Source organism: Gymnodraco acuticeps, unplaced genomic scaffold (assembly GCF_902827175.1).
Source record: "Gymnodraco acuticeps unplaced genomic scaffold, fGymAcu1.1, whole genome shotgun sequence".
Classification (NCBI taxonomy): Eukaryota; Metazoa; Chordata; class Actinopteri; order Perciformes; family Bathydraconidae; genus Gymnodraco; species Gymnodraco acuticeps.
The window spans coordinates 109,147-133,032 of NW_022991745.1; the positions used below are offsets into that span (position 1 = coordinate 109,147).

General features: G+C 39.0%; 3 protein-coding genes across 4 annotated transcripts in view; 1 reads left to right on the forward strand and 2 right to left on the reverse strand.

The window, feature by feature from the left end:
* The window catches only part of inppl1a (inositol polyphosphate phosphatase-like 1a), a 40,592-nt gene extending 30,839 nt beyond the window's left edge, over positions 1 to 9,753 (reverse strand). Inside the window, 1 exon segment of the mRNA XM_034199178.1 lies at positions 9,271 to 9,753. Coding sequence (XP_034055069.1) covers positions 9,271 to 9,458 — 188 coding nt within the window. The 5' untranslated portion in view covers positions 9,459 to 9,753.
* A 4,207-nt stretch (positions 9,754 to 13,960) lies between these two features.
* Positions 13,961 to 16,968, reverse strand: folr (folate receptor). The gene is made up of 5 exons (XM_034199182.1): positions 16,833 to 16,968; positions 15,797 to 15,929; positions 15,093 to 15,281; positions 14,572 to 14,707; positions 13,961 to 14,288 (listed from the first exon to the last, which is right to left on the reverse strand). Exons 2-5 carry the CDS (start codon positions 15,923 to 15,925, stop codon positions 14,017 to 14,019), a joined length of 726 nt encoding a protein of 241 aa, XP_034055073.1. The 5' UTR covers positions 15,926 to 15,929; positions 16,833 to 16,968; the 3' UTR covers positions 13,961 to 14,016.
* Positions 16,969 to 19,184: 2,216 nt separating this feature from the next.
* anapc15 (anaphase promoting complex subunit 15) lies at positions 19,185 to 23,735 on the forward strand. Of its 2 annotated transcripts, none has more exons than XM_034199183.1 (5): positions 19,185 to 19,328; positions 19,648 to 19,769; positions 20,270 to 20,329; positions 20,451 to 20,591; positions 22,900 to 23,735. In XM_034199183.1, the coding sequence occupies exons 2-5, from the start codon at positions 19,650 to 19,652 to the stop codon at positions 22,945 to 22,947; spliced, it is 369 nt and encodes a 122-aa protein (XP_034055074.1). In that variant the 5' UTR covers positions 19,185 to 19,328; positions 19,648 to 19,649; the 3' UTR covers positions 22,948 to 23,735. The 2 variants fall into 2 exon arrangements, with proteins under 2 accessions (XP_034055074.1, XP_034055075.1); XM_034199184.1 differs by having other exon boundaries at positions 19,311 to 19,365.
* Positions 23,736 to 23,886: the final 151 nt, after the last annotated feature.

The following is a 23,886-nucleotide window of genomic DNA, read 5'->3' on the forward strand; positions in this document are numbered from 1 at the left end:
AGGTCAGTGTCCCACAGATAAACATATACAATCAACCAAAACGTGGACTGGATTAAAATATACGAATAAAGTAACTTTATTAGAAGCTGAGTACGTTTCTGTTAGACTTAAGCAAATAGTAACTTGTTCAAAATCAAAACATGGCTCACTGCCAGGATGGATTATTATTTTAAAAGCAATAGGGCTGGCAGAGGTTTAAAATGTATTTATGCTGCAAGGCCATAAGTATTTAAAAATACCAACATGCTGAGACTGACATGGGTCGGTCTCATATGATACATATTGCTATATAAAAAAAAGGCAATTTGGATGACTATTTTTGAACAAATCTTGCACTGCAACATGTTTCTGAGACCATAATCCATCCATGCAATGAGCCCTGGTACAATTAGAGAACACCTGAAGGATGTGGAGAACACCTGTATGCAATCTCAAGAAAGTGCTGCCTCAACATTTTTGGGAGTTTCAAAATGCCAACTGACAACATAAAACTGTTTCCTGTCCATCTGGAAATAAAATATAATGCGTTTTGCTCTCACTGTGTTTTTTTAACCTTTGGACAACTTCCCTACTGTGGCCAATATTTTTTTTACAGGCTGCTTACCGGCCATCCCCGCTGTAGTAAATACCCCAAAAAGTTAATTTTGTTGGTATTCTTGCATTTATCTACAGCACACAGTGAAGAGGGAGGAAGACAATAAAACAAAGGCACAGATTTATACCAACGCCATCAGAGTTAATTCATATTAGACTTACATTAGACTTACTTACTTATTAGACTACATGGAAAGAGTGTCCATGTTGAATTGATTTATAAACAGGATATATCCTAACCCTACTGTATCTCAATCAATCAATGTTTATTTATATAGCCCAATATCACAAATGTTACATTTGTCTCAGTGGACTTTACAGTTTGTACAAAATATCAGTATGACAATACGACAGCCTCTGTCCTTAGACCCTCACATCGTACAAGGAAAAACTACCGAAGAAAACCCACAGTTTAAAGGGAAAAATGGGAGAAACCTCAGGGAGAGCAACAGAGGAGGGATCCCTCTCCCAGGACGGACAGACGTGCAATAGATGCCGTGTGTAAATTGAAAAGATAATACATTTGCAACATAGGTAGTCCAAATGTTTGGAAATGCATGTGTGTATAATAGGAAGATGAATCCACGAGGATATCCATCCAGGACCTATGATCCAGGACCACAGCCACGACTCAAGATCCAGGGCTCGCGATCCAGGACAGAGGAGCGCAGGATCATCCATGACTCCGGATCCCGGCGTATATAGACACCAAAAAGAAAGACATTTGGGGAAGCTGGGTTAATCGGAACATGAGAGTACACAGGTATAGACAGAGAGAAGGAAGAAGTAAGATGTCCCCCGACAAACTAAGCCTATATCAGAAAAACTAGGGGCTGAATCTAATCAGCCCTAACTATAAGCTTTATCAAAAAGGAAGGTCTTAAGCGCACTCTTAAAAACGGATAGGGTGTCTGCCGCCCGAACACAAACTGGAAGCTGATTCCACAAATGTGGAGCTTGATAAGAAAAGGCTCTGGCTCCCATTGTACTTTTAGAGACTCTAGGAACAACCAACAACCCTGCATTCTTGGAACAGAATGCCCTAGTAGGACAGTAGGGTATAATGAGTTCTTTAAGGTAAGATGGCGCCTGCCCATTAAGGGCTTTGTAGGCGAGAAGAAGAATTTTAAATTCTATCCTGTGTTCTATAGGGAGCCAGTGTAAGGCAGCCAGAACAGGAGTAATGTGGTCCCTTTTCCTAACTCTGGTTAGTACACGAGCCGCAGCATTTTGAATCAGCTGAAGCGACTTGACTGACTTCTTGGTACACCCTGATAATAAAGAGTTACAATAATCCAGCCTTGAAGTAACAAATGCATGGACTAGTTTCTCTGCATCGTTTTGAGGCAAGATATGCCTGATTTTTGCAATGTTATGTAGATGGAAGTAGGCGGTCCTTGAAATTGATTTTATGTGGGCGTTAAAGGATAAATCCTGATCAAATATAACACCAAGATTCCTTACAGTCTCACTGGAGGCCAAATTAATGCCATCCATAGTTAGTATATCCTTAGATAATTTGTTTCGTAGATTCTTCGGGCCAAGTACAATAACTTCAGTTTTGGTCGTGTTTAACATCAAAAAGTTTAAGGTCATCCACGTTTTTAAGTCCTTAAGGCAGTCTTGAATTTTATTTAGATGATTAATTTCATCCGCATAACAATGAAAGTTTACAGAATGATTCCTTATAATATTGCCTAACGGAAGCATATATAATGTGAACAAAATAGGTCCGAGCACTGAGCCCTGTGGCACTCCATGGCTAACTTTGGTTTGTGTGGAAGATTCATCATTGACACGTACAAACTGAGAGCGTTCAGATAGATAGGACCTAAACCAGTCTAAAGCAGTTCCCTGTATGCCAACTAAGTGCTCTAGTCTTTGCAATAAGATATCATGGTCGATAGTATCAAATGCAGCACTGAGATCGAGCAAAACAAGAATAGAGACACGTCCCTTGTCAGAGGCTATTAGAATGTCATTTGTGACTTTAACCAGAGCTGTCTCTGTGCTATGATGTGTTCTAAAGCCAGACTGAAAAGCTTCAAATAAATCATTGTTTTTTAAGTAATCACACAACTGTTTTGCGACCGCTTTCTCAAGAATTTTTGAGAGGAACGGAAGATTGGAAATAGGTCTATAATTGGCTAAAACCTCTGGATCGAGGTTGTGCTTTTTAAGAAGCGGTTTTATCACTGCTACTTTGAATGATTGTGGAACATAGCCTGATAATAAAGACATATTCATAATATTTAATAAATAAGTGCTAATTAATGGAAAAACTTCCTTCAACAGCTTAGTTGGAATTGGGTCTAACATGCACGTTGATGGTTTAGAAGAGAGAATCATTGAATTTAATTGTTCAAGGTTTATGGCTGAAAAGCATTCTAGTTTACTATCTAGTGTAATATTAGAACTTACGTTTCCGGGAGCTGTTGATAACACTATACTGGTCAAAGGCAAGAGGTCATTAATTTTGTTTCTAAGAGTAACAATTTATCGTTAAAAAAGCACATAAAATCATTACTACTGAGTGCTATGGGAATAGAAGGCTCAATCGAGCTGTGGCTTTCTGTCAGCCTGGCTACAGTGCTGAAAAGAAATCTTGCATTATTCTTATTCTCATCTATTAATGAAGAGTAGTAGGCTGCTCTCACTTTACGCAGTGCTTTCTTATATTCATTGAGAGTATCTATCAGATTGTAGCCCAAAAATAGTTCCATATGTTCTTTCTCTGGCAGTTAATCACATACACAGTGAAAACTTGGTACATATTTGCTCCTGGTTCAAGGCCCAGCATTTAACGTGGTCAATGAGATGTCCTGTTTCTGTTGTCTGTGCGGCCTCTGAAAACCATATCCATATTTAATCCTGTCACATTATAAACACAATGCACTTTAGGTCCAGTGGCACAGAATACATACACAGGAATCACTGCAGTGTACAGTGGTGTGTGTGTGTGTGTGTGTGTGTGTGTGTGTGTGTGTGTGTGTGTGTGTGTGTGTGTTGGGGGGAAGGGGTGTTTGTCTTCCTGCTGGCAGCTGATGAGATTGTCTGTGGAGTAAATACTATTGTTTCAGTGGCAGCTAAGTTCTAGCAGGGGGAGGGACACGGAGAAAGAGAGGGAGGTTTATTATGGGATGGAAATAGACCCAAAGCATACAATGTGTTTGTGTGTGTGATCAACAATAGCCTTTCTTAAAAGATAATGACTGCCCTGACTCCCCTGTCCTTTTGTCTGAGAGAGCCACCTCCTCTTCCTCTGTGTCATCCAACCTCAATTGCAGCAGTTTAGTCCCTGCTCTGTAGACCGTATGTGTTTCAAAAACACTCCAATGACCAGGTCAAACTAATTAATAAGAATATGCTAAATCATTCTTATACTAGTATTTATAATTCAAAATGTAACATGTGTTTCACAGCTCATCTATTCATACAGAGAAAATATTTTCAAAGCAAAAAGAAAGGGGGAAATGTTACTATTTTCAAACACTTCAGTACTGAGCTAAAAGCCACTATTCACAAATGATTACACTTATATATATTAAATCCATCTCAACAAAAATAAATCTGTATCACAGGTTTCTGCACCTTCACACAAAAAAGGACCGTAAAAAAGGACCCTCTGTAGCTGTAAAAAACACTATAAATATATATACACAGCTACATAGAATCGAGATATTTAAAGAAAAAGTATACATTAAACCACCCACTAACTCCACAAGGTAATATTATAACACCCACTGAAATGAGGAATGTCTTCTACGAAACATCTAGGTTTCAAACACACAGAAACACAGAAGACCATGCCTGAACCGTGACATGTTTAGACGCGCCGTGCTGATAATAAAGATCGTCTTCCTGACAGGAAAAATACGAAAGAGTTCAATATCTGCAGTTTTCACACTGATGCATACACAATGCTTAAATAAAAAATATGGTCGAAATCTCTCTTGTTGGAATCAAAAGTGTGGCACTGCAGCTGGAAACATTGGAGAAATGACTTACTTAGAAATGTTATCAAATATTTTATATTTAAGAACAAACTGGGGAAGTAAATGATAAAACTCGAACATACTACACAATATTGAAGATACCTGATCTGAAACACCTCTTGCTGAGTTGTATGTAAAGAGGAAGAGAAAGGCAAAGGCCGAAAGATAAACTAGCCAAAAGTCACCAACACAAACACTGTTCCCACCATTCTATTCTCAGACAACAGCAGAGTGCAAACGCTTCCTGAACACACCGCTCTCTCTCTAAATCCCTAAGAATTAGTACACATGTCAGTGTGCAGTATGTAAGGCTCAAGGGTTAGGTCAACCCATGTCTTACCCAGGTAAAGCCATGTCTAGTAGTCATGTTCAGGTCAAAAGAATAACATTTGGCATTTACATGTATAAGTCACCTGGTAAGCAGTTGAAAGGACTTGACGAAATTTGTCTAAAATCAGATTCTCTTATGTTTCTTAAAAATAGTGACACCTTGACCACCCACTATATGTTCACATATAAATGCATTTATAATAATAATCTAAGAATAATAGACATAATATTATCACACTTTGAAATAGGATATTGCTCATTATGATTACTACAACTTTTAAAACTTGTAGTACTGTACATTCTTATTCCAACAATACTACTTTTATGATGGTAGGACTAAATACAAATGATTATTTCAGCGCTTTAAAAAAACAACGTATTTGTTTACACTTCGAGAGGGCATGCTTGGAACTAAGGTTGCAAATTAATCATGTTATCGGAATCGTACTGTGGACTAGAGTACTATCCAAATTGCAGTAAGCACAATAATTGGTAATATGACAAAATACCATTCTGAATAAGTATTGTGGCGCTGCAGAGAAGACCCAGTATTCTACAGACTTAATAAAATAAATCCTCGTTTGGTACGGATCCTCTTAAAAAAAAGAAATCCCACCATAATCACGTTATGATATTTTTCAATGAATGATTGTGTAGACATCAGGCCTGAGCCTCCAGTACACCGCACTATGACTATGACTAACATCGTTTGTGTGGAAGCTTTTCACACGCCTGGTGATTCAGATTTGACTTCCTGGAAATCCTTTATTTTACTGAGATATATTAGCGCACATAGTCACAGACCATGACATCATTTCCTCCACGGGTTCAGGGGTTGTGCAAAAATACTGGGGCATTGCTGTTCTCAAAGATATCATTGATGGAGTTGTTTGTTTCACAACACTAGACCATATAACGTGTTACTTTGGCAAAATACAGTTTTTTTACAGTATGTGTAGGCAAAACCTCTCGATAAAAGCATCAACACTGTTCATAAAGCAACGTTTGACTAAAGCCTTTCTTTGACAAACTTAAGGTATCATAAAATAAACTTTTTGAGATGAAACAATGTCCGTGATACGAAAGGTGAAAGGGGAGAGGAAGGGAGAGGCGGGGGAAAAAAATCCGGAAATGGATGATGCATGGTCGTGAGGAATGTTGTTGGCCAAAGAGTGACCCACTGAATTACTAGTGCATCCAGCAAAGAATGGGAACATGGATATTTGCCACCGGTATTTATTTGAATAAGCCAGGAACCAAAAGGTGATGCAAGCTTATTGTTTTTCTGGTTTTATTTATGACATGGGGTTTAATGTGTTTACATCAGAGTTAGCCCGTCCTCCTAGAAGAATACAATATGGTGAGGAAATAGATAAATGATTGAATGAATCATGAAAACTAATTATTTCTGTTTTAGTGTCATCAATTGTATATGAGTGCATTTGTGTACTTCTAAACATATGGTGCTTATGTATATTTTGTGTGTGTGTGAACATATGAATGTAAAAGTCACTTGAAAATAAGTGTTCACAATGTGTATATGCATATATTATTATTATTCATTTGCCAAGTACATGTGTACATATTTATATATAGTATTATCCTTTTCAAAAAAAGATAGCTGAAACTGCTATTGACAAGTGCAGAAAATGACCCAATATCTAGTTTTCTTCTTATTTCTTTTTTTGCCCCAACTTTTTTTTCTTCTCCAGTTTTCTTTATTTCTTTGTACTCTTTAATTGCTATACGTTTTTTGACGCAATAATGCCTATGTTGTATTAGGATGATTCACGGGAGGGCTACTTCCCATAAGCTATGCTTCAGCCCTCCCGCTTCTACTAATTTTGTTCATCTTTGTGTGTATGAATTACACTTATTTATTTATTTTTGTTGGACGAATTAGTAGAATAAAAAACAATAAAAAAACAATTACAAGTATAGGCAATACAGTATGTATTACCTATTTTTTTTTTCAGGAGCAGAACATATTTTTCCAGGAGCAGAACATACTGTACAGTATGTTCTGCTCCTGGTGTGTGTGTATACACACACAATAAATTCAGCATGGGTTAAACTATCAGATAGGGGATGTAGGTCAAGTCAATGTCGGAGTACCAGAGTAGGCCTTCTATTTCCTGCATCTATCTGCAGTCAGTTTGAATAGTTTAACTTTGTGTGGGAACTGGCTGGGGGGGGCAATGTGAGTCATTTTTTCAAAGTTTAACATCCCTTTTCCACAGTTCATTTGCCTTGCCTGAGTCATTGTCAAGTGATCAAAATGCTGATGATATCGTGTAAGTTTGGAAGCTTGTCTGTCTGTTACATTTTCCTCTAGTCAGCAGGTGGTGAGGTCGTTTAGATGATGGCTGAGCATGGAGGTAGTTGGTGACAAAATCTCCCTTGTGTAAATATGGGTAGGCCTTTCATCATTTAGTTTAGGAAAGACTCGAGCAGGCCCTTTAAAGCTCTGACATATGGATTCATATTACATTTTTTTATAATGTGTCAGAAGCAGAGGTGGAAGTACTCAGATCTTGTACTTAAAGGTAGGGTATAGGTAATTCACTTCAGAAACACTTTTTGTTATATTCCATGGAATGCTCTTAACATCCCGATAGCAATGAATACATTAAATGCTTTGACAATAAATACATACAAATATTTCATCTGTGGAAGCCGTGGCGCTGTAAAAAGCAAGTCCAATTATCTGCCTCGGCCCGTGGCAGATAATTGGATGGCCTACCTGCCTGTCATCCTTCCATCTCGTGCACAAACTTATCTAGTGCCCTCATTGGTCATGTGTGTGTTCGTGTGTGTTGGAGGAGGGGCTCTGTAAGGAAGTCTGAAGGAAGGGGCAGATTTTTTTTGGTTGTGTACTTTCAAATTCTAGCTTACTCGAGCTGGTTTCTCCATTCTTACCTACCCTACCTTTAAGTGAACGTAGAAGTACCAGGGTGTAGAAATACTATGAAAGTCCTGCAATCAAATCGTTACTCAAGTAAAAGTACAAAAGTATTAACATCAAAATATACTTAAAGCACAACAGTACTTTCTATGCAGATTGGCCCCTTTCAGTATTATAGAAAGTACATGTTTTAATTATAATTATTGATGTATTAAAGTGTACTTTGTATGCTGCAGGGTATTTTACTCCAAGTGCTGCTAAAGTAATTTGAAGGGTTGATTATTTTCACATCATTAAACAATATCCGCAAAGTAACAAAAGGCACTAAATAAATGTAGACTAGTGTAACGATGTACCTCTGAATTGAAGTAGGGTATACGAACAAAGTAGTAAAAACTGTAAATACTCAAGTACAAGTCCCTCAAAATTGTACTTAAGTACAGTAGTTACTTCACACCACTGGTCAGAAGATAGTACGTATAAATAGCTGCTTCACCACTGCACTGATCTAATATGAGCCTTACATTAAAACATCTGCATCTGCAAGGCTCCACCAGCTCTTTATATTTCCTCCACCACATTGAGTTTCAGAGCCCTGTAAAAACGGCGCTCCAGGCGGCCACATCAGACAGAGAGGGACAGCCTGGAGCTATGTGCCATGCTGGAGTCTCACTGCCTTGCAGACAGACAGTCTCTCTGCCACTCACTGACTTCCAGGAGAAAGTAAACAAATGAGTTTGGCTGTTGATCACTGGCTTACCAAAGCTTCAAAGAGCTTTACAGTTTAATCAAACAGTTCAGGAAAGTGTGTGTACAGGTACAGTTTATTTATGTTGGTATAAAGACAGACCAGGTGGGGATTCCCTAAAGGCATGTGCTAGGTTAAATGAATTAGAGATTGTAAGAAGTACTCAGATCTTGAATTACTCAGTACTTGAGTAAAAGTAAATACTACAGAGTAGGAAAACTATGTTACAGGTAAAAGTCCTGCATTCAAAAGGTTACTGAAGTAAAAGTACACAAATATTAGCATCAAAATATACTTCAATTACCAAAATAAAAAGTATTCATTATGCTGGTGTAATTGTTGATTAATTTAAGAGTTATTAATGCAAATTAATTTGTATTATCTGGTATGCTGCAGGGTAGCTTGTGAAAGTTACTCCAGGTGTAACAAAACTTGTTGTTCAATTTCACAAATACATTTAGTGGAGTAAAAGTACACTAATTACCTCTGAATGGTAGTTGGGGAGAAGTACAAAGTAGCAGAAAATTGAAGTAAAGTACAGTAGGCCTACTTGGGTAAATCTACTTTACACCACTGCAATAAAGCAAACATAGGCACGGCTCCTCACTTTTCCTAGTAAATAAAGCCAAACACAGCAGGCCGCACACACGAGTTCAGAGTTCATACAAGCTTCTATTTTCTTCCATAAAGTTACTTACAGTACACACAAAGCGTAAGCCCCGTTGACACTCTCGCTGTCCCGCACCAGGAAGCTGCCGTCCCTCCCGGCCCGGGCCAGCAGCTCCTCGGCCGCCGCGCGACTCAGGTCCCGGTGATACCACATCGGCGGTGCTGGCCCCAATGGAGAAACCCCTCCGCCTCCTCCACCTCCACCACCCCCGGCCATGGCCACAGCCCTTCAAACCTCAAACTGCTTCCAGGCTTCTCCGAAAAACTCGCAGCCCTCCTCCAGACTTTAGGGAAATAATCCAGCGAAAGCACCGTGGAGAGCCGAAACAAGTGCAGAAAAGTAGCGTGAAACTTATTCCGACGATTTTAAGGGTCGCCAACGTGTCTATAAAGTTGTGAATTTGTTAAATAACCCTGTTTGTGCTTGTTTCCTCAGTTCCTGAAAGACCCAGCACCCTACTCTTTCGCTTCCCAGTCCCACGGAAATCAGGGTATGTAAATCCACAGTGAGACCGGGGAGCAACAACAGGGACGTCCCGCGTCAAAATCTATATATTGTCAATATAAATTACTTCCGGTTAGGGTTTCCAAAATAAAACAGGTGGATGACGAATTTATATTGAGACATTTTATTTTAGTGGAATATCCACGCACAGTGTATTGCCTGTTAATTGTATCTCTAGCTAGCTTGACGTGCTCTCTGAAAAAGGAGGGATGGAGGGATAAAGGGACACTGGGATGAAGAGAGGAGGAAGGGAGGGATAGAAAACTACATTTACTCATCTGTACAATTATGGGATAGGGCCTACATTTATAAAGTGATGGATAAAGTATTCAGATGTTATACTGCTTAAATGCATTAGGTCATTTATGTTTCTTAAACATAGGGACACCTTGACCACCCACTACATTAAAATGTTCACACATAAATGCATTTGTAATAATAATCTAAGAATTATAGACATCATATCTATCACATTTTGAAATAGGATATTGCAATGCTCATTATGATTACTCCAACTTTTAACACTTGTAGTACTGTACATTCTTCTTCCAATAATACTACTTTTATGTTGGTAAAACATTTTTTAAATCAGGACTTTTACAAGTTGCTGTGTACAAAGTGGTATTAGTTTAAAGGAAAAGGATGCAAGTACTTCTTCCTGAGGGGAAATACAGTTCAGTTCTCCCCTTTGTTTTTAAGTGCAACCCATTCCTTTATCCTGTCTGTTTTTGGCATTTGCTTACGTTTCTGTAATCGTATACAGCAGCTTTAAGTAGTCTTACATTGTTTAAAATAAACCAAAGATTTTCTAGGAAATTAAATCCTTCTTTAACCCATGTGGATAAAATCTAAAAGAAAAAAAGCTATGTTGTTAAAGGTCTCATGTCATGCTTTTCCGGTTATTACCCGTCCCCTTGTGTGTTATGTTGCTTTTTATGCATGTAAACGGTCTGCAGAGTCACAAACCCTCAAAATACACCCTGTAGCGAGTACAACTCTAACACAGAAAAGACCTGTCTATATGCTGCCCCAGAACGCCTCGTTGGAGATTTTTCTTTTTCCATTATTTTCTTCCTGAGTATGGTGACGTAACCATGCCCAGGTCCAAATGGACAAATCCGTGGAGCTCCTCACACACACACACACACACACACACACACACACACACACACACACACACACACACACACACACACACACACACACACACACACACACACACTCACTCAGCCTTATCTTATCTCAGCCGCGCTACTCCGCGGAGTTTCGCCGGCACACACCTTATCTTTTCTCAGCCTCGGCTCCGTGGATCTCCACTCACAGTTCGCCACACACTCACATGTGTGTGCTCAGGCTAAGTTCCTCTGTGTCTCACTGTCTCGCAGACCCCACGCAGCAACCAGGAAACTACACCAGTAATCCAGCTCACACTGTCCGCTCCTCAAGCCTCAAAGGGCGGAGCAGCGAGCCCTGGAACATCCTGCCAACACGGCACCCAGACCCCACGCAGCATTCTCATCTGTTTGTCATTACTGGTGTCATTTTCTGGTTGCTAACGCCATTGTAACACATAAAGACACATCAGAGCACAGTGGGCTCATAGGGAGGGGGGGCAGGAGCTCCAACAAGGTGTGTAGGACAGAGAGTGAATACACATACTATATACAGATATGCTGTATGAGAAAACCAATGTGATTTTGGAACATTGAACAATGTAAATCTATTCTAGTAGACCTCAACAATGGAATTATGATCAGTAAAAATGTCCATGACATGGGACTAACTTATAACAATTTTGTTTGGTTTCATGATTCAAGTTGTTACTTTCGTGGTGAAGGGAAATTAAAGCCAAAGGGCTTTCCTCTTAGAATATCAGTGTGACCTGCAGCCATTGAGGAGGCCAGACTGCTGCCCTTTCTCAAGCTCAAATCCACTTATGCAATATGCAGTCTTTTCACTTGTTCAGACCACACGGTCCTACAAGGTGCAATTGTCCACCTACAGGCCAGACTGGCAAAACACAGGAAACAGCTTGCACATTATATATTTTACTCTCGGCCACAAAAAGTCTGACTGCTAAATTGTGGTATGGACACACACACACAAATACACACACAAACACACACACAAACAAACACACACACACACACACACACACACACACACACACACACACACACAGCTTGAGTTAGAGTAAAAGTGAGAAGGGAGGGTGAGTGTTGGGCAGGGTGGTGTGTGTGTGTGTGTGTGTGTGTGTGTGTGTGTGTGTGTGTGTGTGTGTGTGTGTGTGTGTGTGTGTGTGTGTGTGTGTGTGTGTGTGTGTGTGTGTGTGTGTGTGTGTGTGTGTGTGTGTGTGTGTGTGTGAGAGAGTTGCCAATGACCTCAGAGAAGCTGTGTATTAATAGCCAAAGGGACAGCAGCCATCCCAATCCTATTTCTGACTATGGCATCACACTGTGCAGACGCCTGTGTGTAAGTGTGTTTATATGAGTGAGTTGACTGTAAAATACTGTAAAAATATGTGGCATAACAAAATGTCTGCATTTAGGGATCGTAAAAGCGTGTTGCAAGATGTCACATCGTAATAAAACTACTTTGTCAGCAATTCATCTTAAATATAACCAATTATAACCAATGTTTTGTTTTTGCGTCTGGTAACTCTGAAACACCAGTTTAAGTCTAGCCATGTTAAGTGCTTAACAACTTTTGAAAGGTTTTGCCTGATGCTCAGGCCAGAAAACATGCCATTCTGTTACTTATACAGACCTTTTCTATCATTTTTTTCCATTACAGTGGCTAGTTTTTGATTAGATAGATCTCTTTAAGCCACTGGGGGTCACATTCAGCTTTTCAGACTCGGCTTTGCAAACAATTAGACTCTGCAATGCATAAAATATTTTTAGCTATTAGGTCAAGATGTTAGCATAGCTTTTAGGAACTTAAGTCACATACTGTAAAAGTAACATTTATTTTTCCAGTTTCTGACCTGTAAAAATTGTAGATTAATAGATTGATTACATCAGAACTTGAATATAAAAGTACAGAGTACATGACAGTTACTTTTCCCAATTCAGACGTGGCACTGACTCACATCTCATGCCACTTATACCCACACAGAGACATTAAAACACTCTTAAACATAGAGGAGGCAATAGACACACACACACACACTCAAAGGACTGGAACATAATTACCAAGCAGTGGAGCCCTCTAACCACTGGCTGGTTCAGAGTGGTGGTGTGATCAATGTGGCCCAGTGTGGAGAAACATTTTCCATCAATGCAGATCCTGGGTCAGTTGTACATTTATTGAACTAGTGTTTGAGGATGTGAATGGGTTAATACATTGATCCATAGTTTGCACAGATATATCCTACAGCTGTGCAGAGATACTGAATGAGGGATGTTGCTAAAGTCACTGTTTTCAACAAAAATAAATCTATCATACTTTACAAGACAGATGCATGCTGCCTTGATTTTTGGCTACTTTTCCAAAACAAAAATCTTTTTTTTGTGTTTATATACTGCATTTTTGTTCATGTTTTGATCTTTATGACTGGATGTGTCAGAACTTTCTCCAATTAAACAAAGATCAAACTGAGGTAATGGTTTTTGGAGCCAAGGCAGAACGTATAAAAGTTAGCGATGAGCAATGTTCAAAACAACAGATAACGCCAGAAATCTAGGTGTAGTCATGGACTCTGACCTAAGTTTCAACAGTCACATTAAAACAGTTACTAAATCAGCCTACTATCACCTAAAGAGCATATCTAGGGTTAAAAGACTAATGTCACAGCTGGATTTGGAAAAACCTGTCCATGCTTTTAATATCTTCAGTAGACTCGACTACTGTAATGGTGTCTTTACGGGCTATAAATAAACTTGCCTAGCCTTGCCTTTAATCCTGAAAGAGAAATCAATCTGTTAAACTAAATGTTACCGGACAATCGAACACTGTTATGTATTTGTTCAGGTTGAATTGTAATGGCGATTATTCTAACTCTAAGGACATTTCCCAATGGCCATTTAGAAAATTAATCACAGCTTAATTGACATAATGGTGGTTGAATGAACAATAAATGACTGGATTACAATGAAAATAATAAACTAATAAGGATATGCGGAATAGCACTTAGAAATGTAAAACACAGAAAACATGCATGTGGCAGGTTCACATGTAAGAAGGCTCATTGACATCAAGAAAGTAACAGGAAGGCATTTGCAATCAGTTTTATTGATCCCTCCGAGGCGATACAGGATAAGTCATTTTATTACATCATTACAGAGAGAAATGCACCAGCCATGAGAATAAGTGTTGTCAAGGCAAAGCTCTGATGCTGCTGTGCGTTGTTAAGGTAGTACTCAGCCACCTTCTTGTTTGGGTTTGTCCCTGTGAACCAGAGCTGCATGCAGCGGCCCGAGGTGTTGGGTAGGGTGGTATAAAGGTAGGATTTGGACCAGATTTGTTCACACATGGACTTGGCTGTAGGGTATACTTCCGTCCACTTTCTGCACATGCTGCCTTCAGGGCATTTGTTAATACCTGTAGGGGCAAATGAGACAACAAAAGATAGATTTAGTAATTGAAAAAGTAATTGAAGAAATTTGATTTTTTTTAAAGTTCTAGTCAGAAAGCCAGAAAAAAATGTAATGGAAGACCTCTATAGGTGTTTATGAGTAAGTGGGTTCATGGTACTGTGTATAGATAGTCATACGTTTTTGATTTCTATGTAATTTTTTTTAATATATGAGCAGGTCTGTGCTCTGAGTTTGTGAGTGTGTGTGTTTGTGTGTGTGGCTGTCTGTGTGTGTATGTGTGTGCTTACCTGAGCTCCAGTCCCATCCCTTGTGCCAGTCAGTCTTACAGGTGAAATCGTCCTTGCAATCTTCAAACCATCTGTGGCAGTCCTCCTTACACAGAGGCACATCCAAAATACGCTGCTTACGCCAGCTCTCATCCGCCTGCACACATTTTATTTATTTATTTATTGCGGTTTTTTATATATTCAACCAGTAAAAGCCTCATTGAGATTAAAACTCAAGAGTATACAAATACAAATATAACACTAAGAGTTGTACAAGAGTAAACAAATATAGCACACAAGATGTGATATTTTTCTAGAATTAAACGTAATGCTTTCAAAGTATCAATATTGTGATATGCCAGGGGAGTAACCAAAGGTGTCCACATATTAGCTGGTTATCTTTTTATTATTTTAATGGAAGCATACTGATTATGAATTAACTGTCCTGAGAAGCCCCTTTCAGTCCTTTCTTCTTCTTTTGCTGCCACCTAGTGTTGCAAGTAGTACACACATACAAATGAGACTTTCAGCCAAATACTCACGTCCTGTATCCAGGGTCCCAAGTGTGGTGAGCACTCATAGAAACAGGTGTCCTGGGTGAAGTGTTTTTTGCACTTATCGCTCATGACACCACAGTGATCCCAGTTGAAGTTGTACAGGTAGGAGCTATCGTTATGGGCTGCTGTGCTGGTGTTGGCAGTACAACAGGCATTGTCACGCCAGGGAGCACACTGGAAAGAGGGAGAGGAAAGGGGGGTCACTTTATGCTGTTGAACAGCATTGTTTTAATGAGAGTAAAATGCCCTGCATTTAAAATGATACTTTAGCAAAAAGGTGTAAGCATCAAAATATACTTAATTGCCAAATCTAAAAGTACTCATTATCCAAAGTGGCTTTTTATAAAATAATAAATATGATATCACTGGTTTATAGTTAGTTATGCATTAATGGGTCTATCATTTTAATTTAGCAGCTGGTAAAGGATGAGATAACGTTAATAATTTGTTTACTGCAGGTATCTCCCTCATTAACAGAACATCATAATGTATTAGTTGATTTAGTTTTGTATTTATAATATAACCCTGCAATACTTCATATTCAAGTACTAATGTTGTTAAATACAAGTACAAATTAAAACATTTTCCTGCCAAAAGGTAGTGGAAGTATAAAGAAGCATAAAATGGAAAAACTCAAGGAAAGTATACTCAAAAATGTTACTTTCTGGGGACATTTGAGTGTTCATCACCTGAGAGTAAAGATCTCCCTCAGGGCCAGGTTTTTCTTTGTGGTGTTTGGCATCCATACACACGTTGAGTTTGTCCTGCGACATGACGCCACTGGAGAGGGCTAGCAGCAAGGCTAGGATAACCCACATGGCTCTGCAGCAGAAAGGCATACATCAATCGATAAATAGGTAAATAACGGTACCACTAAAACGTTTAAATCAATGTCAATACGATTTTCCAACCTGCAGGTGTTTGGATTATTTGCGTAAAGGTAACATTTGAAAACATGAACACATTGTCATCAGAGTAGATGGTTAGTTACAGAGAATATCATATTGTTTACTAAATGTATAGCATATCCCTCCTAAAGATGGTCATATACTTGACTGATGATTTCGAATTTATTGTAAACTCCGAAAGCCAACGTAAGAGCTATACAAAGACACAAAACAACAAATACATGTAAGCTGCATCCATATTAGCATTACTATAACATACCATGAAACATGTGCACTTCAAATACTTAGAAAAATAATAATACGCTACATAAACGAATTAAGACAGAAACCTTATGTATTACAGTTAACACCAACATTGTGACTCTTCGGGGGGTGCTAATACTTAAATGTTTAACTTTACGTTTTGATTTAAATGTTGATATTGAGCCCGCTAAACATATTTTGACATGATACACACTGATGCCTCACTCATTAATGTCTATGTAAAATAAAAATAAACATTTAATTCACTTTCTCCTCTTTAGCAGAATTGTGTGTTCGTTTTTTTTTTTTTTCATTACTGGGTGACTAATGTATAAGTATTAAAACAAATTTGATGACTATTGCAAAGACACATGTAGTCAAAAATAAAATATAGCTAAATCTAACCTAAAAAACACAATGGAAAGCAAGACCTGTGAATGTAACAGAAATTGTACAAAAAACCTTTAAACATTCTTATTGAATTCAGCCAAACAACCAATGCATTTTTGTAATCATTTTACTGTAAGAAGAATAAGAAGAATTCTACAAGCAAACGTGAAGAAAAGTGTTTTACCTTGTCAGATTTGGGGATGAATTCCTTCCTGAAGGGATGATCCTCAAAACCAGTGTCTCTAGACACCACTTACACGCTTCTCAAGACCAAACAGGAGTTAAAAAACACACATCCATCCGGGTATGTGTGAACATGTCTCCAAAGTCCAAAGTCTGCACCAGGGCTTCTTGTGTGTGTGTGCGTGCACGCGTGCATGTGTGTGTTTGTGTGTGTGTGTGTGTTTGTGTGTGTGTATGTGTGTGTGTGTGTTGTGTTTGTGTGTGTGTGTGTATGTGTGGTGTGTGTGTGTGTGTGTGTGTGTGTGTGTGTGTGTGTGTGTGTGTGTGTGTGTGTGTGTGTGTGTGTGTGTGTGTGTGTGTGTGTGTGTGTGTGTGTGTTCAAGATAGAAAGAAGGAATGAGAATGATGTAGCTCTTATGTGACAATCTGAACTTTATCTTATTTTACTGTGAGGAAGGTTTGGCTTATCTCAAGGTCTACCCTGCTCGTTTTCCTGCACACACACACACACACACACACACACACACACACACACACACACACACACACACACATGCACATGGTTGTTATGTGTAGTGTGACCTGGGAAAGCAATAATAAAAGCAAACAAGGGGGAAGTTAAGATAAGTTTCTGCATCTGTGCTGGTGATCCCAATGATGGTTAGTGTGTGTGTGTGTGTGTGTGTGTGTGTGTGTGTGTGTGTGTGTGTGTGTGCGTGTGTGTGTGTGTGTGTGTGTGTGGTGTGTGTGTGTGTGTGTGTGTGTGTGTGTGTGTGTGTGTGTGTGTCAGTAGTTACAGTAGTTAAAGTTCAAGGGGGACGCCCTCAGATGACGCTTTTATAGAAGAGAAGATGTCACACATATCAATCATTTCTGCATTCCCATTGTTTGAATAGGAGATTGTACAGTTTTATTTAATTTATGAGAAGCCTAATAAAACCAAGGGGTTTGAATGTCTGTACTTTTTGCAAGCACCTTTTTCCCCATGTGTCTGTTAGTGGGGACATTTTTCTGATGGTCTATCTCTTTGAAAGTGACTCTGGAAGTTGTCCAGACAGTTTGCAAAGTGACCGTGATGGTAAGGCAAGGCAATGCAAGTTATTTATAGAGCACCTTTCAACACAAGGCTATTCAAAGTGCTTTACAAAAATGAAAGACATTAAGACAATGGTAAGGCAAGGCAAGGCAAGGCAAGTTTATTTATATAGCACTTTTCAACACAAGGCAATTCAAAGTGCTTGGTATTTAAAAACAGTCATTAAAAAGCAAAGATAATGAAATAAACATTAAAAACATGAATAAAAGTTACAGTGCAGTGTAAGATATAGTTAAATTAAAAGTGGCAAAAAGAAAAGTCTTCAGCCTGGATTTAAAAGTCAGAGTTGCAGCGGACCGGCAGGTTTCTGGTAGTTAGTTCCAGATATTTGGGGCATAATAACGGAACGCTGCTTCTCCATGTTTAGTTCTGACTCTGGGGACAGAAAGCTGACCAGTCCCTGAAGACCTGAGAGTTCTGGATGGTTCATAATTTAGCAGTAGATCAGAAATGTATTTCGGGCCTAAAACATTCAATGCTTTATAAACCAGCAGCAATATTTAGAAATCAATTATTTGACATACAGAAAGCCAGTGTGAAGACCTCAGAACTGGAGTGATGTGATCCACTTTCTTAGTGTTAGTGAGGACTCGAGCAGCGGCGTTCTGAATTACTGTAGCTGCAGCTTTCTAATAGATTTTTTAGTGAGACCTGCAAAGACACCATCACAGTAGTCGAGTCTACTGAAGATATTAAAAGCATGGGCAGGTTTTTCCAAATCCTGCTGTGACATTAGTCTTTTAATCCCAGATCTAAATGAAATGAATGAAACTAAACAAGTTATTTTAGTTTTGTCTTTTGTTATTACTTACCTTACTTTTAAATGATAATAGCCAATTATTTGTACAGCTGTACAACTAATTAGCTATTATCATTTAAAAGTAAAGGTAATAATACCACAGTGTGGTTATCTGTTATACAAAAGGTGCAGTCAACATTCTATTTAAATGAAAGTACAACATTATTAGAATCAAAATGTAGGCTATTTAAAGTGCCACAATAAATAAGAGCAATTCTTAAAAAATAAAGTAGCTGGAAATGGAGATACTCAAAGAAGGTACCTACACATTGTAATTTAGTAACTATCCAACTACAAAACATTAAGCATTTAAACTTCCTAAATTCCTTCATTCCCTATTATCTAGCTAAATACATCAGGGAATAATTGTATTGGTATATAAACTGCTCACAAACACCCCTATTAACACAATAACAAACGTAAATCTATGTTTTTGCTTCACCTCTCTAATGTTACAGCTGCCACCGCAACCGACACCAAAGCGGAACCATTGCGAAGGGACACTGGAGTAGAGGACATCGGAAACATTGACAGTTGAACATCCGTCGTTTCCGGTTTAATGTGTTTTTAAATTTTTGAAAGCTTGGGTGACGGATTGGCAGGTACTTACACTTTTTATAATTTCGCTCTGAATTACGGGTAAAAACCTCAATACTGCGTTATTTTTTACCTAGAATATTAGCGGGGACATGTTTTATCTTGCACGTCATGAGACATAAAGACTTTAAATCGTACGTTAGGTTTTTGTTACGTTAACGTACCATGTCCATCCACATCCTATGTATACTTCATCATGACTTAATTATTTTAGAAACGTGATTTAACTCTTTGTTTTTGTGTAAATTCGCCAACTATTATCCCAAAACCCATGCTAAACTATTGCTGATTGACACAGTGTTTATTGTTGTCCCTGTGTGACAGACATGTCCACGCTGTTCCCCTCTCTCTTCCCCCGGATAACCGAGACCCTTTGGTTCAACCTCGACCGGCCCTGTGTGGACGAGACCGAGCTGCACCAGCAGGAGCAGCAGCACCAAACCTGGGTAAACACCTCTGCTCAACTGGGGTGGAAGAAGTGTTCAGATCATTTAGAAAAAGTGCTAACAACTTCTGAAAATACTTTAAGTAAAAGCATTTACAACCCAGCATAATTCACCTATGTAGGACCTGTAAGTGTTTTATTATTGATATGCGTTTGCTTTGATTGAATATTACAATTGCATTAATGGGTATGTTGCATTTCACTGCTCTAAATGTTTTAAGATTGTGCTAATTCTAAACTCTTTTATCAACCTATAAAGAAACACTTCTGAAATTGCACCAGAGCACATGGACGTCCATTGTTGAAGAATCTTGCCTAAATTATTAATTGTATGACTTACATTTATACATATTATTCATGTCCTTCATCCTTCAGTTTATCACACACATTCAAAATCAACACATTTAGTGGACATGTTTTTTATTAGACTGAAAGAGGAGAAAAACTGTCATTATAGTGACTTAAACTGTAATATTGTATTGTGGTCTTTGTCTTTCTCAGCTGCAGAGCATTGCTGAGAAAGACAACAACCTCATGCCCATTGGGAAACCTGTTTTTGAGGTAATGTATTGGTATTCAACATATTATCAGCAGGGGCATTTTTAATTAAAATGCTGCTCTGGACTTTCACCAGGCCACTGTATGAAAACAGTGTTAAGATGTTCTCCTTGTGTTATCGCAGGCAGGATATGAAGACGAGGAAGAGGAGGATGACGAGGATGAAGAGGACAGCGAGGAAGACTCTGAAGATGAAGAGGACATGCAGGACATGGATGAGATGAATGACTACAATGAGTCACCTGATGACGGAGAGATCAATGAGGTGCTTTGATTTATGATTTTCAGAAAGTCTTGTCCTTACTTGGCAGTCAAGAAAGCAGTACAGTAAATGACTGAGGATGACTGTGGATAACATTTGGTCTCAGGAAGGAACAATCAATCTCTCTTATAACCCCTCTTAATTGTATTGTTAAAGAAAAAATAGGAAAACCATAGCATTGTATGTTCTGAAGTTGCGTTCACACATAAAGGTGCAGGTCCTCTTTGAAACCAATGCAAGTGTGATGCATAGAACATTCACAGGGGTTCCCATCAGACCCGGCGGCAGACATACGTCTCTGGGCGGGCATTTGATTTACCAGGGCGGGCCCACCTTGAAACTTACATTTCCCGGGAAATCTGAATTGTCAACGGGGGTGGGGGTAAGGGAGGCGCTCGTGAATTGTTGTTACGGAAACAGAGGGGTTTTAGGTTGCCATAAGGCTGTTGACGGTCTTATTATAGGCTACATCCATTGGTTGGTGTTGTGGTACATTTGTAACGCGGTGCCAACTTGGGCAAGCACGCAGGCAAACTTGAGGAGCGCACACAGGGTGGAGAGGTTGAGCGATGGAGAGAAAGGGAGAGAAAGAGAGATTGAGCGAGGCAGAGAGCATGTGCAGCGGTCTGTTTGTGCACAGAGCAGGAGTTTCTGAGAGAGCCGGCATGAGTCAATTTCTCTTCAAAATATAATTGATTGCCTCCCTTGTCCCTGGCTGGCTTGCTAGCTCGTTGGTAACGTAACTGATGTCTTCTAATGTGCCTGCATCTGGCGCTGTGTTGCCATATTCCTTTCATGAACCACTTCCTGATATCCATTGTTGCAGATAAATATAAATGATAATAGCCAAACTAACCTAGCAAGAGTAAACTGACAGACTGCTGTGCCGCATCTCACTCAAAAACCCACACGACTCAACCCAGCGAAAAACCAGTCTCGCGCGCAGCCTTTCATTCAGAATTTCATAGCAAAATAAAAAAAATTATATTAAACTAATCTTTCAACATAGACATAAATATTAGGACAAAGCCCTACAAATAACAACAATAAACATAATCAGTGGCGGCTCCAGAGTGTTTTTGTTGGGTAATCTATGCTAGGGCTAACCCATACAGTGGTGGGGCTCAAGTCAGTATTTGCAATGTAATTACATACACGCTCCCCTTGACAGTGAAACGCCACGCGTGAGGTTTAGATTATTTCCCTGTCTCAACCCAAATTGAGCTGTATGAAATAAAAAGGCACATTTGTCTTGTAGTAAATAAAAAGGGCGACCTGGAGCCAATCCTGCAATTTCTCCACAGGTGAAAGAGTTGACATGCTGAAAACCCAACCCCTGCAGAGATTTTTTGAAATACTAATGTTAAATACACATTCTGGTACTCTCTTGAGAAGAAAAATAAAAAAATCTATTACTACACGACATATTTAAAAAAATTAATGCTATTTTAGTTTTTTGTTACTTTGTTCTGAAAGCTGAACCTGCTGCTCCTCACAGAGAGAAGAGGCTGTGTGAATTACTTTACATCCCACACACCTATCAATCATCAAACCGTGGGGTCTTATTTCATTACGTGTTGATTTCTATCAACACGTAATGTTGTATCGATGTAGGCCTATATAGAGATGTACTACAGCAAAAGTATTCTCCGTCGGGACTTCCTGCAACAACACCACGCCGTTATCTTGATTCTGATTGGCCAGAAGACATTATCAAAGATGTTCTATTGAGAAGACGATCACTACGTGACAAAAGTTTTCAAAACCGTTTCTGGTCTTCGGTATTTCCAGACAAGTGGCTACTGAAATCAATCTTACTAACTGCTGTCTGTGCAATTTACTCCGCGAGTTGGCGGACTTTATTTTGCTAACTTTAACATCATTTTTCATGGTGGGTCTAAGCCATTTTTGTTGGTATGGCTGTAGCCTACCCCAGTATACCCTGGCGCCGCCACTGAACAAAACAATTAAAATGTTGTATTCAGCCCTGATTAAAACAGCGGGCCCAAATCCTGGATGGGCGGGCCCGGCCCCATGGGGCCCGCCCATGACGCCGGGTCTGGTTCCCATTGAGGTCATACCACTTTTTTAAAGCATTGCATACTTTGTACTTTACATATATATATATATTTTATGGTTAAAAAAAACTCTCATCATTAGGTCCTATGGTTATAAGATGCTTTTCAAACTGAAACAAGACTTGTGTACAGGGCAATTGCAATAAGTGTTATTTTATTTTAGTTCTGCTACTTTTCCTCTCCTTGAACTGAGAAATACTTGTCTTTAATCTGACTGTTTTTATTTCGATCAGGTGGACATGGAGGGACCAGATCAAGACCAAGGACAATGGATGATTTAAGACAAAGGAACATTTTAGTCTCCAGCGATGACTGGCACTGGATTTTTACTCCCCACCCGAAAACACAGCAGCTGCACAGTCTGTGTCACAGATGTCTTTTTATTTCTTTGTGCAAACAGGACAAACATATAGTTGAGTCAAAGGATGTTGGGGGAATCCAGCAAAAAGTACTTTTGAAGCTGCCAACTGCCTTTGAAGGCTCTGAACGCCGTTGAACTAGATGTGAGTGTTGCCACCCTGTGCTCGCACACACATACACACACAAGGTCCTGCTGGTTTGTGATCAGTCGGACACACACCCATGCTGTGGCAGCAGTATAATTAAGCCAAGTGATCTCTCATTAAAACTTTGACCTTGTGGTATCTTCAGTCATGTGTTACTTCTCCAAACAGCTGACTGAGCACAATCAACAGTTTAGTCAGCTACATAATTTGTTACCTATGAAGAAGACTCACAGATACTTTACCACCATATTATATGATGCTGTTTTATAGTGTTGAGAATGCTGCTAATGTTTTGTTTCTGGTATCATATTCTGATTGGCATCCTACGAAAGCTTGTTAAATAGTATTATTTTCATACAATGCAATATTGCAATTCATCTTCATATTTCTTCACTATGTCAAGAGTGAAGAAATATTACTTTGGAAGAATGTCAGTTGTATAAAATGTCCATCCAAATATTCTCATTTTTATGTTCACAGGTGGCTTACTAAGACTTTTTTATTTGTATTGAAATGAACAGAAGCCTTAATATTTTGTATTAAATTAACTAATTTTGATGAAACCATGTTTTTTCTGTTGTCTACACTTGAATTATTTTGTTGTTTTAAACACCAAAAATGTAACCTGGTTCTATCGAGTGTGGTTTGACTTGATTCCAGTACTGATAAAGGGGTAGGTGAATTTAAGATGTGCCGCAATATGTGGGGGTTATG

Excerpts from the sequence above, each read along its gene's own strand:
- folr (XM_034199182.1), bottom strand. The coding sequence starts at position 15,925 with ATGTGGGTTATCCTAGCCTTGCTGCTAGCCCTCTCCAGTGGCGTCATG. Across the intron at positions 15,282-15,796 it reads AGGGAGATCTTTACTCTCAG|TGTGCTCCCTGGCGTGACAA; the intron begins GTGATGAACACT and ends CCCTCTTTCCAG. Across the intron at positions 14,289-14,571 it reads GGGATGGGACTGGAGCTCAG|GTATTAACAAATGCCCTGAA; the intron begins GTAAGCACACAC and ends TTGCCCCTACAG.
- anapc15 (XM_034199183.1), top strand. The coding sequence starts at position 19,650 with ATGTCCACGCTGTTCCCCTCTCTCTTCCCCCGGATAACCGAGACCCTT. Across the intron at positions 20,330-20,450 it reads TTGGGAAACCTGTTTTTGAG|GCAGGATATGAAGACGAGGA; the intron begins GTAATGTATTGG and ends GTGTTATCGCAG. Across the intron at positions 20,592-22,899 it reads ATGACGGAGAGATCAATGAG|GTGGACATGGAGGGACCAGA; the intron begins GTGCTTTGATTT and ends TATTTCGATCAG.